This window comes from Drosophila persimilis, unplaced genomic scaffold, assembly GCF_003286085.1.
Source record: "Drosophila persimilis strain 14011-0111.01,24,50 unplaced genomic scaffold, DperRS2 tig00000000-arrow-pilon, whole genome shotgun sequence".
Lineage (NCBI taxonomy): Eukaryota > Metazoa > Arthropoda > Insecta > Diptera > Drosophilidae > Drosophila > Drosophila persimilis.
The window spans coordinates 6,934,791-6,950,426 of record NW_020825288.1 but is presented as its reverse complement, the minus strand read 5'-3'; the positions used below and the strand labels follow the sequence as shown (position 1 = coordinate 6,950,426).

The 15,636-nt window shown below is 45.0% G+C and overlaps 1 protein-coding gene across 1 annotated transcript; it reads right to left on the bottom strand.

The window, feature by feature from the left end:
* Positions 1-3,846: 3,846 nt before the first annotated feature.
* On the bottom strand, positions 3,847-5,208 carry LOC6587842 (gustatory receptor for bitter taste 93a). The gene is made up of 2 exons (XM_002012757.1): positions 4,129-5,208; positions 3,847-4,068 (listed from the first exon to the last, which is right to left on the bottom strand). Exons 1-2 carry the CDS (start codon positions 5,206-5,208, stop codon positions 3,847-3,849), a joined length of 1,302 nt encoding a protein of 433 aa, XP_002012793.1.
* Between the last annotated feature and the right edge of the window lie 10,428 nt (positions 5,209-15,636).

Genomic DNA, 15,636 nt, shown 5'->3' with positions numbered 1-15,636 from the left:
GGGAGCCCACTCTACTCTCCACACCACACCACACCACTCCACTCCACTCCACACGGTAGTCAAGTTTAGACACCTTAAGTACACAGGAAAGCGTCATTTATGCGCTCGTTTTCAAAAACGACAAGCACTAGGCGTGGCAGGACGGGTAGTTCGGAGGGGGTGTTTAAGATGCTGCTCCAGGGTTGGTTGCACTATTAATTACATGGCCGGGCGATCACTTTTAGCTCAACCAAATTATAGATATCCGAATAGCAGCTGAACAGATTGCAGCCCCAGCTACTGATGCACTGCAGCAAGGTCAAAGCTTGGGGTGACTAATGCTGGCTGCGTTGCACCACCGATCGATTTCAATCAACACACCCCCAACCCCCTTTCAACCAACAAGTTTTGCGATTCAAACAACAAAAAAGTACAGTCCACAAAGATCAACAGCAGAGGCAACGGCAGCGGCAGCGGCAGCAGTAAAACAGAAAACTGGGCAGAGAAGCAAGAGAGTGAGGTGGGCAGAGGACAGGCAAAGAGAACGGGCGGCAGAAGGCAGAAGCGAGCGAACGATATGAAGTGGAGTGAGGGAGCGGGACGTTTACGTCAAGTTTTTGTTGGCTTTGGCTACAGCTTTTGATTTGCCCAAGAGAGACGTGTGGCAAGCCCATCTCGGCCCCGGAACAGGTTTTTTGATTTCAGATTTTGGAGCCCCACTGCCGCTGCCGCCGGCTCTGCCTCTGCCTCTGCCTGTGCTCCTGCTTGCAAAAAGTTCAACAACTGCGAAAAGCTAGCGCTCTGCTTCGACCTCTACTCTGCTGCTGCAAATGTTGTTGATCTCGTGCTGCTTTGGCTGCTGTTGTTGTCGAGTCGAATGCAAAGACTAGTAGCCGAGAGAGACAACGACAAACGAGCGAGCGTTGCGTAAATTACAAGCACAAATAAAAAAAACATACAGCAGCAGCAACAACAACAACTGCAAATCAATATTCTTTTTATGATCGAGTGTAGTCTCGACGTCGACCTCATTTATGGCGACTTGGTTTTGCTGCTCTGTTGCTCTCTCGCGTTCTACTTCGCTGTTATTCTCTTTCTAACGCTCTTGTGTGGATTCCATTTCGCCATAAAGTGCGTTAATTCGTGGGAAAGTGGGTCAAACATTCGGTTCATCGAACACACAAATAACAAATAACAGAACATCTCAGCGGGGTCGGGGGACGATGTGTGCGTGTTGGATTGTCGGTTCGGTTCGGCTCGGTTCGGGCCTTTTGGCCAGTGGCCGTCGTTCCCTTCCATAGCATATTTTTTTTTGGATACGCCATACGATCGAATGTGAGTAGGGTGTCCCGCTGCTCGGTCATGCGTCACTTTATCGGAACTGTGTCGCAATGCAATATATATGTACATATAATGTGCATGCGGCAGATAAGATATAGAGGATACTAATGTTTCCCCGGGGGTTCTTGACCTCATTTCTTGCACAAACTAATGTTCAAGGTGCGGGCAAAGCTATAATGGAGATGTACGACTTAAGTTTTATTATAAGCTATTCGTGCCAAGGACGAAAATGCAGTCCTAAGCAGTAGTACAGTCGCGGGAGTGTTTCGCCAGTCACCCGTAAACGTCTGAGGGATATAATTCTCTACTCAATATTGAGTATTATCTATGTATACTTAATCTAATCTAATCTGTATTCTTTTCATTCAGCAACTGAATTATATTTTATATCAGTTGCGGAATAACAATCTAAGCTTCATTATTATCATTAAAATCCAAAATGTGGTGCAGGGTATTGCCAAATTCGTTAGCTTTTAATTGGTTTTGTGCCGCCTTGTTTTGGGGCTTTAGGTTTTTAGGCCAAAACGGGTATTTGGTATGGGCTGGGGCCGGGGCCTGTACGGGGTCGGGGTCACACCTCCTCCAACACAATGTACAGATGTTTTTCTTTTATCTGAGCATTGTTGTGGTTGTCGGAGTCTGTCGCCCACTTATTTTCCTATGCATTCTGATCATACAAATGTAGTCCAACGACAACAACACAATCATGGAATTTCACGTTCTCATTCTCGGTAGCTGGGGATGTGGTCTGGTCTCCGTGTGGACTGTGTGCCTCTCGGTTAGCTCTACAAATTAAGTTCAAACAGCATTTGGGCACGCTTGTTTATTGAGTGCTCCCCCCCCCCTATTCCATTCTGCTCTCGTACCGAGTATGACAAATGAAGTTGTTTGTTGTGTATCACGTTTATGAGCGCGTGCACGATCCCCCATATATTCCACAGTAGAGCCACCTTACTACCTTGCCCCCCCACCCCACCACACGCCAGCCCACTCACTCATTCACTCACTTGCACGTTTTTGTTGATTGTGATTGTGGTTTCTATTTTGTTTCTGCCGATTCGTAAGTGAAAGTAATATGTGGAACATGACGTAGCTCGTTCGGGTGCTGTTTGGCGTCGGTTGCGCGGGGCTTCTGTGGATTGCAAAGGTCAAAGCATTGGTTGATAAGCCACTGGGGCCCTAAGCCCTGCCTGGAATACAATCGGAGTCAGCTGGGATTGGGTATACCCTTCGAGAGGGTGTCACGATAGCGAGATATAGAGAAAATATTCCAGATTCGCTTAAAGACTTTGATTTCCTGTAAAAAGTGTTAGGTTAGGTTAGGTTAGGTTTCAAGGGATATATAATATAACTTTCAAGGAAGGCAGCGCCCGTCTTAAGATAATATGTTTAGCGCCCATACATTTATATGGTATCGGGGTGGATTTTTGTTTTGTAGGGTATTATAAACTTCGGCCCTTGAATCTAACTCACATTCTTGTAATGTGTGACTACGTCGCTAGTTAAATGTGTACAGAGTAATGTTAAGTAGCTCCCACCACCACAAAGGGGGCGGCATCTTTCAACTTGCGGCATCCCGGCTATGCAGCAGCCAGTCCCCCCCCCCACCAACTCCCACTTGGAAGGGGAGCTTCCTAACTAATTACATTGCAAAATACTTGAAATGCGCCAAATGGCAGGAAATCAGCGAAACGGGAATGGGAATGGGCTGGGTCTGGGTCTGAGTCTGAGTCTGGGATCTGATCTACCTCTGGCGGCCGGAAATATGCATGGCTTGGCCAGGCCAGACCAGACCAGGTTTTGGCCAGGTCCAAATGAGCGCAACAGCAACAGCGCAAAAATTTGAATGTTCTCTCGTCAGTGTCAGGGATTGGGATTGGGAGATACCCCTCCGATGCGACCCATCCTACTCTCTCCCAGCCGCCGCTCCGTGTGCAGCCGAGCAGAGAGTAGAAAAAAAAAATTAATTCAGTTGCAGGCCAAGTCGCGTATTTTTTTCAGCCACAGGTCGTCCGATCGGATCGGATCCAGGGTCCCGGCTACGGCTTTGGGTTCAGATGCCGCCGCACCTACTATAACCTCTCTCCCATATAGTATATATACGGAAACATAGTATATAATAGGCGTGACATGCGCGTTACGCTCCGCTGGCGCCAAAAAATAATCAAAGACAAAGACTCTGTCTCTGTCTCTGTCTCTGACTCGATTCCGACCCTGAGCGATGACGATGACGATGTTGATCATGTGGATAGGCAACCAGAAAGTGGGGGAGGTTAAGAGAGAGAGAGATATGTATGATAATTACACCGTGTCAGAGTCGAAATTTCAATTCTCATTTCTTTTTTATTTGGTTTTGGTCTTTCTTTTGCTTAACGAGCTCATCCCCAAATTGTATCAGAACTTTTGTGGTATGAGAGATATAATGAACGATAATGAACCCGGTAGCTGAAGGTGAACCCAAGGTAATGGAGGATGAGCCCGGCTAACTACTGTAGGGGAGAGAAAGAGTTTTACAAGTAGTGAAATTTAATTTAAAAGTTCTTGAATTTGATGGCTGCTGGAATTGAACTGCTTGCGGACCTCTTCGGATGCCTCGAAGCCGCCCGTAATGCCAAACTGTATCAATATAAAGAGATACGATATAATAGCGGATAGAATTAGCAGTATAAACTCGTTGTTCAGCTGAAAGAAACCCAAGACTTTGATCTCCAGGCGCTGGGTTTGCTGCTGGCTGAGAAATGTTTCCACCTAAAGGAAGTTCATGAAAGATGGCTTCAGAAATGAGAAAAATTCCCAAACCGCACTCACACTCTTGTCCCAACGCTGATCCATATCGGTGCAGACTATGTCGAGGGGTAATCTATTCGGCTTCTGGGACTCCCTGACCGCATAGTCCGCGCACATGATCAGCAGGATGAGATTGAAGAGCTTAATGGTGGCCATTGCCAGGGAGACCAGAGCAATCTCGTTCGCGTTCAGATAGTGCAGAATGCACAGATAGAGTATCAGGCAGATGCTGATGAAGTTGTAGTACACGTAGAAGAGGATCTGCCACTGCAACATGCGGCGAAAGGCGATCGTCACCCCGTACAGCTCGCTGTAGATGGAGGCACACTCGTCCAGCTCGTCGGCATAGTCGCAGAGGAGTCGCATCCGCTGGTATTTACTCATTCGGACTGCCTTCTCCTCGCACTCTATGGGCTGCATACGCTGCAGCATCAGCAGGATGTTGAAGGCCATATGCTCGTACAGTATCCCAGAGACCAAGAAGCCCATGAAGCAGGCATCCAGCACAAACAGGGTGCCCAGCCACATGTAGATCCCCACGATCACGGCCACCATGTTGCGAGCGTCCTCAAAGTGCTCGTTCTTCAAGAGCGGCGGAAACTCGTGGACACAGCCCCCAATTGTGAGCAGCAGCTTGAGCAGGAAATACACTATGAACTTCATGGGAAAGAGCTGATCCACGCGGGTCACCGCACAGATGCGCCGATACAGGGCCAAGTAGCGATTGAGCACCGTCCGGAACTTGTCCTCGCCCTTGGCCTGGATGATGAAGGAAACCAGTGCTAAAATGGACACCGAAAAGGACTGCATCAAGGCAAACATATCCGCATAGCTCTCCGGCCGATCGGTGATCAGATGCGCGGAGAGTTGTGGCCAGACACCCGCATAGGTCAGAACGACCAGGCAGCGCCAGACAGTTTCCAGTATCCTGTTTCGGCTGCCACTCTTTGGGAGCTTCAGCTGCAACTCTTCCCGGTCCAGGCGAAAGGAGATCAGAGACAGGACTCGAGCCGCCCGATACAGCGTCAGAAGCAGGCCCCGCGACCAGGCCTCCGCCAGCACTCCTCCGCCGCCGCGTTTCTGCTGACTGTACTTGTCCATATCCAGGCACTGACTGAACCCAACTGGATTGAATGGCACTGGAGCTTGGCTAATGACATGTCCTGGCCGGGGCGATAAGAGCTCCGCTTCGCTTCGGTCCTCTGGCGATGTGTTTGCTGTTGATTTTATTAATTGAATGTGTAGATATCGGCAATTGCCATTCACGCTTCGCTGAGTGCCTCGCTGACTGATTGGCCCCGGGAAACCCACGTCCCAGGGACAAAGAACAGGGCCCTGTGCAACAGCAACAACAACAACAGCAATAATCGGGCAACGATGATGATGGACAGGCCAGCCCCAGCAGATCCAGAGATCCAGATCCACTTGGTCTTTGACAGGGCCCTGTGCCTATGGGCACATTGGAACAGATGGTGCTCAAGAAATCCAACGAGGAAAAAACTGGGCGTAAATTGATATTTATGAAGTTGTTTTGGGCCGCGGCGAACAGAGAAATCATCGAAAATTTAAATCGAATATTTGTAAAGAGGTGAATGTATTTTTATACGGTTTGAACGGAAGCTTTTCAGCAATTTTGTAATTCGTTCTCTCCGATACTTTGGAGATCTTTAAATAGGTATAGTTCTAAAAATATTAAGATCATATTTCATTTCGAAACATGGAATTCCCTAAGTAATGAATTTACATAGATATATGGATGAGTGTTAGTTTCCACGCCCCCTATTTTGTATGGACTTTTGGAAAAGTTCATTCACCCTTTACGGAGGGAGTTTCAATCCCCATATTATCCGAAACGGAACCTTTAGAAACTTCAAAAACAAATGATTAGCCTCAACAAAAGTATTTAACCAATCAAAGAGGAAATTCCATTAGAAATTTGTAAAACTTTTCAAGATCAAAGACGATTTAACATAAGTATGATAGTCCAAAGTACTTTGTAACCGATGGACCACAGTTTTGGGCCTACTACTACCATTTTTCAGAATGATTAAACAACATCAAGACCTTATCTTAGCGATCCCTATAAAAGGAAACTTGTCTGACAATTTCCAGCTCTTTTGGTCATTGGATCAGTCTTGAGGGACACGGATGCCTTGAACAGACCCAACCAACTGGAATCGTTACTGTCCCCTCTTTTATAGTTTATGTTCTCCATGGAAATCGTTTCATTTCTTCTCATATTAGCTCCAATGTGCGTTTCATTTGATTTTCGCTTACGTTTCAATGCGAAATTCGTTTGAATTTCAATCCACTCGTGAACAATTAGTAAGGCGATGATTGTTTTGCCTCTTCCTGATACTGATAGGGGAGTGGAGTGGGGTGGAGTGGAGTAGGAGGAGTTGATGTAGTTTCAGTCCTCGTGCCCGTTCCCACACACCCATTCCTGACTCCGATTGCAAGTTGCCAAACACGTTTCCCTGGCATTAGAATAGCTCCACTTGGTTCAACGAACTTGCAACTTGGTGCTGCCAGCCGATCCAGCCACCATATCCAGCTGGAGCCAGAGCCAGAGCCAGAGCGAGAGTCATGAGAAGGAAGTGCCTGGAGTGGCCCCAAACCGAAGCCCAGCAGACGGGCAATAGAAAAACAACAGAGTCAATAGCCTTTTTGTGTGCATGAGTATGTGGCTGCCACAACAGCAAATCCAGCCAGAGTTGGAGTTGGAGTTGGAGTTGGACTCTGGGGACTAAAGACAGAGCAACAGCAAGAGGCAACAAGCGACAAGCAGCAACAGGTCTAGTCAAGCTCGGGCCTGCTGCTCCTGGCTTGATCATTGCCTCTGACAACGGGGCAGGGGTACGGTATAGGCAGCTGGCGACTGGCGACTGGCGACTGCCAACGACAGCGCTGTGGCAGCTAAAATGGGCGTGCAACAAGCCTGGGCCCCCTATAACTGGTTTTCCTAGATAGATATAGACAGATAACGCTGGCTAGAAAGTCTCCACTCCACTCCACTCTCGAGCAGCAGCATCCACAGCATCCTGCAACCAGTTTACGTACAGTTCGACTCCGTGTTATTACAGTCCAAGTACATGGAGTAATTGCATGGGACAGGCCTGACCCCAGCTCCAGCTCCAGCTCCAGCCCCAGAGCCCTAGAGACCCAGCCGGGATGATGATCATGATGCTAGTGCATCTGTTGCAGCTCCTCCTCTGCTGGTTGCATCTTGGATTGGATGGGCCAATGAACTGTGTCGTCAGTCAGCGAAAGACAATAGGAGCAGAGCAGAGCAGGGCAGAGCCAAGCCCTGGATCTCGGACGCAGCCTGGCTGCACTCTGCCTCTGCTTCAACCTCTGCCAGCGATTCTGCCGCTGCTATGTTGTATTGCTAAATTGGAAATAATTGCCCAGCGGCAGCAGCGGCAGCGGCTGAGGAGCAGCAGAATTCACGTGTGCATGTGCTGCTGTTATCGCTGTCATCAGTTGTTGTTGTTCTTGTTATTCTACTATGACATAAAATAAGAGAGCAAAACAGAGCAAAAAGAGAGAAATTCACACAGAAAAAAAGCTCTCCAAAAGCTCTGGGAATATGTATTCCATTTCATGATGAATGACTAATGTAGCGGCTTTTTGAGTAATATGTAAACGCTGAATCGATTCGGCCTGGCGTCCAAATCTAGCGCTCTTTGATCAAATATCAATTTTTTTCAGTGCAGGCAGAGCAGAGAGAGTAGCCTAGCTTTTAAAGAGTGACAGAGCAACAGAGCGAGAGTAAGCGAATCTGCAAAGGCAAACACAATGGGGAAAATAACACACTCGCGCAAAATAATAATAACAATAAAGTTGAGTACGGCACAATAAAAACGTAAAGGAAAGGAAAGGAAAGGTTCAACGACACTAGGAGATTAGAGAGAATTCCATGTACATATTACGAGAAAGAGAAAGAGCTATTCGATATGCACATTTAAATATGTGAATGAGCAGAGTGCAAGCGTGTGTGTGTGTGCGTGCAGAGAGAGAGCGGGAGATTCATCGACAAGCGCATAGAACACAAAACAAAAAAAAAACACAACAAAAAAGTCATCGACATCATATGGATTTTTATGTTGATCATGTCAGAGAGAAGGGGGGGGGGGGGGGGGGGGGGGGAAGGGAAAAAGGGAAAAGGGACAGGAATAAAGAAAGAGCTGGGCCTGGAGTGCGGGGAAAAGATAGGGGCAGGGGCAGGGGCTAAGCCAGATCAGGGGCCGGGGTTGAGTGCAACCAACAACAGCGTCAGGGACAGGAAAATGTTTTTCATTGTCTATGGCACCCCCCTCTCCCCACACTCTTTGGAGAAAAGCTGGATGGGGCCAGATGGAGCCGCCGCCGACTGTGGAGTCATTACAGTTGCGGGAGACATGCCCCATGCGTTTGTAGAAGCAGCAGCAACAACAACAAGGGACAGGGAGCCGCCACACAAAGACAGCCCATGCAAATGATGAAACAGTACCCCCTTTCCACTTGGGATTTTGGCGTGTGTTGCATAAAATGCCTGCCTCACTTGGATGCGTTGCTATTTCCAGATGCAACAGATCAGATCAGATCAGATGCAACCCCTACATAGCGAGGCGACTGCCGCATTTGCTTACTCTTAATTTGGATATTTAATTACGAAACAGAGACTGGGGGACTCTTTGCCTGGTCCAGAGAGGCCGGGAGTGCTAACAGAAGCCGCACTGGGGATACCCTAGAAGGAAAATAAATCCCCAATAAGAGATTCTAGCTTAGGGACTTGGGACAAATGAACCATCTTCCTATGAATGAAGTCGTTGGTTCGGAAAAACTTTCTTCGTTCGAGTTCTTTCGAGTTGGAGGATTTACCACGGATATACCTCAACGCAAGACCCAGCCAGGAGCTAGGGTATAAGTACAGAGGCTGGTCAATTTGATTAGGTTTTCAAAATCAATTCTGAAAAAGGGGAAAACAAATGGAATTTATTTGTTTTGCCGCCTGTGTGAGAAAATAAACATGAAGCATCGGCAGCCCAGCACAGATGTCCGTCCAGAGTGGGGATGGGATGGGATGGGGTATATTGAATACCGAGTTTTGTGGATGATGCAGAGAACCCGACTCCCTGGGACTTTCTTTTCTTGCAATGCGTCGTCTCGCCTTTGTTTGTAATCACTTGAAGTTTGAACGGTTTTACGAATTGATTAAGCCCGGCATTTGTTTACGAGGCAACAGGTAAACACAGACAACAAGAAGAACAGAGCTGGGGAAAAAGAACGGGAAAAGAAATAGAGGGGGGGAAAGAGCGGAAAAGGAGATGGGCAGGGGGAAGGAGAGCCTCATGTGAAGAACAATTTAGGGAAGCCGACAAACTTTCCGTTTAAATGCTTTTACAGTTGAATTGCAAGCATGTTCTGGGACGGCAGTTTCTGTTCTGTTTTTTGACGACGTCGTAATCGTATAGTAAAGCCCTTCACCTCTCCGCCCCGCGACGGTTCGGTTCGGCTCGGTTCGGTTCTGTGCTGATTAACCAAAGCATGACGAATAACTGCAGCGGCAGAGGCTGCTGCGACGTCGACGTCGACGCCAGCGCACACACCTGACAATTTGTTAATGAGAGCAACATCAGCAGCAGAGGAAGGAGTGGAAGAGCCAGAACAGCAGGAAGCCAAGCGATAAAACAAAACCAAGCAAAGCAAAGCGCAACGGATGACGGATGTCCTGCAGGGGAATAATGACCAAAGCGAGACACAACAAAACGTACGAGTAGCTGTGCAGCAGAAGAGATCAGTGAAAAGCACTGAAAAAAAATATATTAAATTGTGCAGAAAACAAGAACGAAAGAAAAGCTTACACTCTGCACTAGTAGAGGAAGCGATATAAATGTATTATAAAACCATCACAAAACATTTTAATAATAAAATGTATGATTTAAAGAGGATGTAGACCATTTCTTTCAGTGCAGAGGAGAGAGAGAGCAGAACAGAACATAACTAACTGCAGTAAAAATGTAAATAATGCAAAACATTTTCTCACCGCGTTTCGCTGCGGCGCACTTTTTAGGCTTCCCCAACTGGTCGCTCGCTCTCCGGCCCTTCCCGACTGACTCCCTCTCCTAGTGACCCTGCCGGAAGGGAACATGTTTCATGGGAAATGAAATGCAAGAAATATGCGGCGGCAAGTGAGATCAGCAAAAACCAGAGAGGGAGGATAGCCCTGGCCAGGGCTATCAGAGCTTTCTAATTGCGATGACAGTGAAAACTCCCAGCAGATGGGCTGGGATCAGATGTGATCGAATGGAATGGGATAGATGGATGGATGGATGGATGTCTAAACACCAAAGACAACATATGGACACTGAAAAACTGAGAATGACCTTTTTCCGATAATGGATGGATATGCATATCCCTATACGAACAATATTTCCCCCGGCCCAGGGGCCATTTGTAGTGAAATTTAATCAAGCGTTTAATGGTAAAGGTGGAACGTCAGGGAACATAATACACAAGCCCTCGGACTGGTACTGGGACTGGGACTGGTCCGGAGGGTAGTGTGGGTAGGACAGGACGGGTAGGCGAGAGGGGCTTGGCCCGAAAGCGAGGGCGTTTTTAGTGATGCTGAACCGAGCTCTGGCCGGATTGGGCTGGGCTCTTCTCTTCTCCCGCTTGATGTGCCTGTCATATGTCAGTCTGTGTCCGTGTCCGTGTCTGTCCGGCCCAGCCTGTTCCTCTCACCTACGACGCTGGTTAATGACATTTTGCAGTTAATTGCTGCTGCGGCTGCTGCCCTGCCATATGGGCCCAAAGCTGATCTGGTAAATGAATATGATGCGTATGCGATGCGATGCGATGCGATGCGAGAAGATGCATTTCCAGGCAACGTAATTTGACTACATTAACTCAATATGCCATAACAGGATCAAGCGAAGGAGAAATAGAGAGAGGGAGTCACGAGTGATGGAAAGGAAGAGACCTTCCACAACGATGCTGTTCCAGTTCCCGTACAGTTTCTATGAGTGGAACAAAAATAAAACCACAAAAATAAAGGTTCGTTGACCTTGAGATCTCAACCCTTGGATACAGGCTTTTCTTTTCGATAATTATATGAAAATATAGACCCTACAAGTAGATCTTAGATAAAGGAAATAGTAGAAACTTATAGTGATTGGAAACATTTTTTAAAGAGTGATATTCATATTGAATGAAAGTCCTCTGGGAACTTGAGAGTCCCTCCAGGAAAATAAAAATTTCAAATGTTATTTATATCCTGAAGGGTTAATATGTTTACCTAATAGCACATTTAAAGTATAGACTCGTAGGTCTAAGGATCCCATACCATATCAGGCTTATCTCTAATCTCACGTTTATCCAAAACTTTCAATACCTTTATCTGTCTTATTTCTTATTGACTTTTTCTCGGTAATTACTCTATAGAGACAAGCCACATTCTGACAGTTCTCAAAGATCCTGCTTATAAGCATTACATAATCTTCTTTGTGTGCACAAATCTGAAATCTTTTGATTGCCATACAATATCGATTGTCATTATCGGATCAGATGTACGTCAAGAACGACTTTTCTTGACGAGGAGCCCATCGCCTTTTTTTGGCGCGCTCTTTTCCTAGTTACCACCGCGGCACAGGTAATGTCCTAGAGACAGCAACAACAAACAGGAATCAGATTCAAGTAGGCAGGTACACGCAGAAGGAGAGAGAGGGTGGGAGGGAGAGGGAGATTGCCGGAGCGAGACATTGGCGTCAGCGTTGGCGTTGGCGTTGCAGTCGACGTTGCAGCCGTGTAGGACGACGCGTAACCGGCAATATATTGGCAGCAAACCAGTTTTTATAATGTCAATTCGAATCCTACACGTTCATGTCCATCCACACGCATTAAGCGCGACAGTCGCAAGTCCAAATGATGACGATGAGCGGCGACAGGGACAGGGGACGGGGGAGAGGACAGGACAGCGATAGGGATAGCTGTAGGTATAGTTACGCTCGTCGCTGGCGTTGAATTTGATTTTGATTTCACCTGAGTGGCTCTCAGCCGCCTTCCCTTTTTCCCTTCTTGTTCGCTCCCTTTTGGTTGTTCTGTTTTGTTTTGTTTCCCTTTTGTCAACCAATGCACTGCACAGCGTTGACGACCTACGATTTTGTGTCATGTTCTTGTTGTTCTCCGCCTTAGAGATGGCAAACGGACACGAAATATGAATTTGCAAACACGCACGAACTTGCAGGGCCCTGTAGGATATTTCATATCAGCCTCGCGGCGCACGAACATTTTCCGCAAGGCACGAACGTAACACGAATGACATCACGATCATCTCTCGTAATGTAGATCATCTCTCCTTGTTGTTGTTGGTTGTTATGATTTTGGCCAGATGTTTGCCAATCAAAGATGGAAGATTATACGAGTGTCCATAAAGTTTTGTTTGTTCTTGATCAGGATCAAGCAGCAGATCGGACATCCAAAATTAGGATACAAATCGTTGACTTCGATCGGGAAGAGTCTCAGAACCTCTTCCTTGGTTCTTAGCCACTTGTTCTTGCGGCTCCAACTCCTCTTCATTTGGCTCTTCTGGTTGTTGCTGTTATTCCTTATCGTATTGTTCTTGGCCTTGCTGTTTCTTCTGCCTCTCCACCTCCTTTGCTGTTCGAGGTTTTGTAATTGATGATGTTTATGTTTCGAGCATGGGGATTGGATCGGGGTCCCATCGTTTTCCCTCCTTCAGAGCTGATTTACAGATTACGCACCTACGACGTTTCGGACTTTCTGTGTGGGTTCTCGGTCGAGGGTCTGTGCCTGGCATATTAATGTCGAGATCTTAATTTATTCAAATGGGTTTATCAAATGCTATAGGGCAATAATAATAATAATAGATAACGTTGAATGGCATGAAAAGAAAATGTAAATATTATGGTTTTATTCTATGGACTCAGAATAACCCCAGAGATAAAGATCAAGAGTTCAGCAGAAGGATACTCACAAGGGCTACGGGAAAGAGTAATTTATGCTAAACTTTTTGGTGATAAGAGAAAACGTTGCAGATATGGTAAGAAATGAGAAATCCCAGTCGAAGTGCACAAATTTAATATCCAACAACAATTATTGCCGGTATGTTCATACTTTGAGCAAAGTAAATATTGATTGAATTCACTTTAATCGAAACCGTTTAGAGGTTTGCTTTCATAAGCTAGCACTTGAAAGATCTTTATTTTATTATTTGTAGTTATTTACTTAATGAACACCAACGATTTATACTGATTGTGCGACTATTGTTGAGCAGTCTCATTAAAGTCCAGCAATTTGATCGTCACCTCGCAGCAATGGTGATAAGCATTCATATTAGTCATATTTGTTCTTTATTGTATAGGTTAAAATGAAAGACTCAACGGACGCACCCCGGATAATTCGTATAAAATATGAGGGTGTATAAACTCCTCATAAAATTTCTATTGTGTTGTTTTAAACAATTATACTCGTATTCATGCCATAAATAAAGCGATTCGACCAGTAATTTTTCGTTCACATTTGCCTTCTTTTTGTACTATTATTCTCTAGTATTTTCTTTTTCTTAAGTGCTCAGTGTTAAAATGGATATTAATATAGAAATGACTAATCTCACAGTAAATTTAAGCTGTCGAATAACAATAGTATATTATAGTTTGGTCAGGAGGTATACTTTTCGTTTGTTGTCTAAAAAGTTTAGTTTCAAATTTTCCCGCGTACAAAATAAAGAGGCCGTGGATGGATACACACAAAATGACAAAAACCGTTACATCGTTAAATGCCAGAGAACTGGTGGTAGTTTTTCAGCCGGAACTAGCAGTTTGATTCAAACGAATGCAAATAATAAAATAAATAAAATAAAAAAAATAAAATTTTCAATTCAAGAGTTAAGTATTGAAATAAAAACTTACATTCTGGACAAGGATCTCTCCCACTCCGACCAGTGACGCCGATGTGAGCAACAACTCTCCCCGGCCAGCCCAAAGCCAACGCCTACAAGGTTGACCGAGAGATAGGCCGTCGTCCCAAAACCGAGATAGAGTTTTTAATTTAAAACAAAACACGACGAGCATGACTAGAATTAATACCAAAGTCACACGGAGGGGAAATCGCAGCCAAGAGAGAGCCAGGGCTGGAGCGATCCCATACCTTTGTCAGACGAAGGGGAAATGGTAGCCGATAAGATCCCGATACCTACGCTACAAGGAGGGGAAAAAGCAGCCGAGAGAGCGAACGATCCCAACACCCATGCACGAAGGGGAAGCAGCAGCCAGAACAAGAGCCAAGAAGAGGGGAACGTCTGATCTGTCGACCGTGGTGGGTTTCGCTCTCTTCAAGGCGGGCTTGGCTCGGTTTCAAACCTCTACGATATGTTTTGGAATTTATTCCTGAAAAATTATATTTTAAACAATAATACCGTACATATAGTGTTATTTTCAAATTGAAACGCTGATATGTTAGCTTATCGAACAAAAATATCGCAATACAATAATATTGCTAATCGAATAACGTAACATTTCGAATACACTTACGCTTTATTCGTTCACACTACGTTTTCTTTAAATCTTATTTTAGAAACAATCCAGCTTCCACTTTTACAAAAGTTATCCGATTCACTCCAATGGAAGCAATTATTTAAATTTAGCCAATCAAGTAGAAAATTGATTCATTAATCGGATAAAAGTGTGTGGGCATAGATAAAGGCCCGGTTGACAACATTTAAATCCTTGTCGCTCACATTCAAAAAAGTTAGATTTGGCGCGCACCACTCGGTATATTTTTCAAATGAGACCGTATATTTCGGTGCTGTTCTGAGGGTCATACTGTAAAAACTGGTTTTCCCCGCGATCCCATGGTATTTTTGTCAATAATTAATTTAATTTTCAATGTTATATAAAAATCCAATAAAAGCAAGTACTTGGAATAGACCAATCATGTATAGAATTGATTCATCAATCGTACAAAATTGAGTGGGCATGGCTAAATGTTCCATATAGCTAGTAATATTTTACGGAATATCAAAAACGAGGAATATGTAAAAAAAAACTGGAATTCGTCAGTATATTTACGGTATATTTCTGAGGGTCAGACGGTATATGTTATAGATAGTATTATTCAACGGAACAAAGAATATGAGAAAATTTTAATTCGCCGCAGTTCGCCGCAGTTCGCCGCAGTTTCGCTTTTGCAACAATGAGTCTCATTCCATACACAAACATGTTGCTAATTCCATGCACACATACCCTGGGGCAAATGGATGTTATAGAATTGTGAATATGTTTGTCTTCCAAGGCTCGGTAGGTATCAGGATCGAGATAAATATATTCAAGATACTTATAATGTACTTGAATATGTCTAAAGAATATCAATTTGATTAAAGGTCTTTGTAAATTACGTTTGATCTACATATAAAATTACCGAAATAGGGTGCACAAAGGCCTATACACGCATCATGTCTTCAAATACCAGCAACATTGCGACTGATTTTTGGTTGAACTATTTTGTTTAAACCTTGTTTTAGTCAAAATA

What these genes read in the sequence shown, in the direction of transcription:
- LOC6587842 (XM_002012757.1), bottom strand. Translation starts at nt 5,208, where the DNA reads ATGGACAAGTACAGTCAGCAGAAACGCGGCGGCGGAGGAGTGCTGGCG. An exon ending in ATCAGCGTTGGGACAAGAGT is followed by an intron (nt 4,069 to 4,128) that starts GTGAGTGCGGTT and finishes AACTTCCTTTAG; the next exon opens with GTGGAAACATTTCTCAGCCA.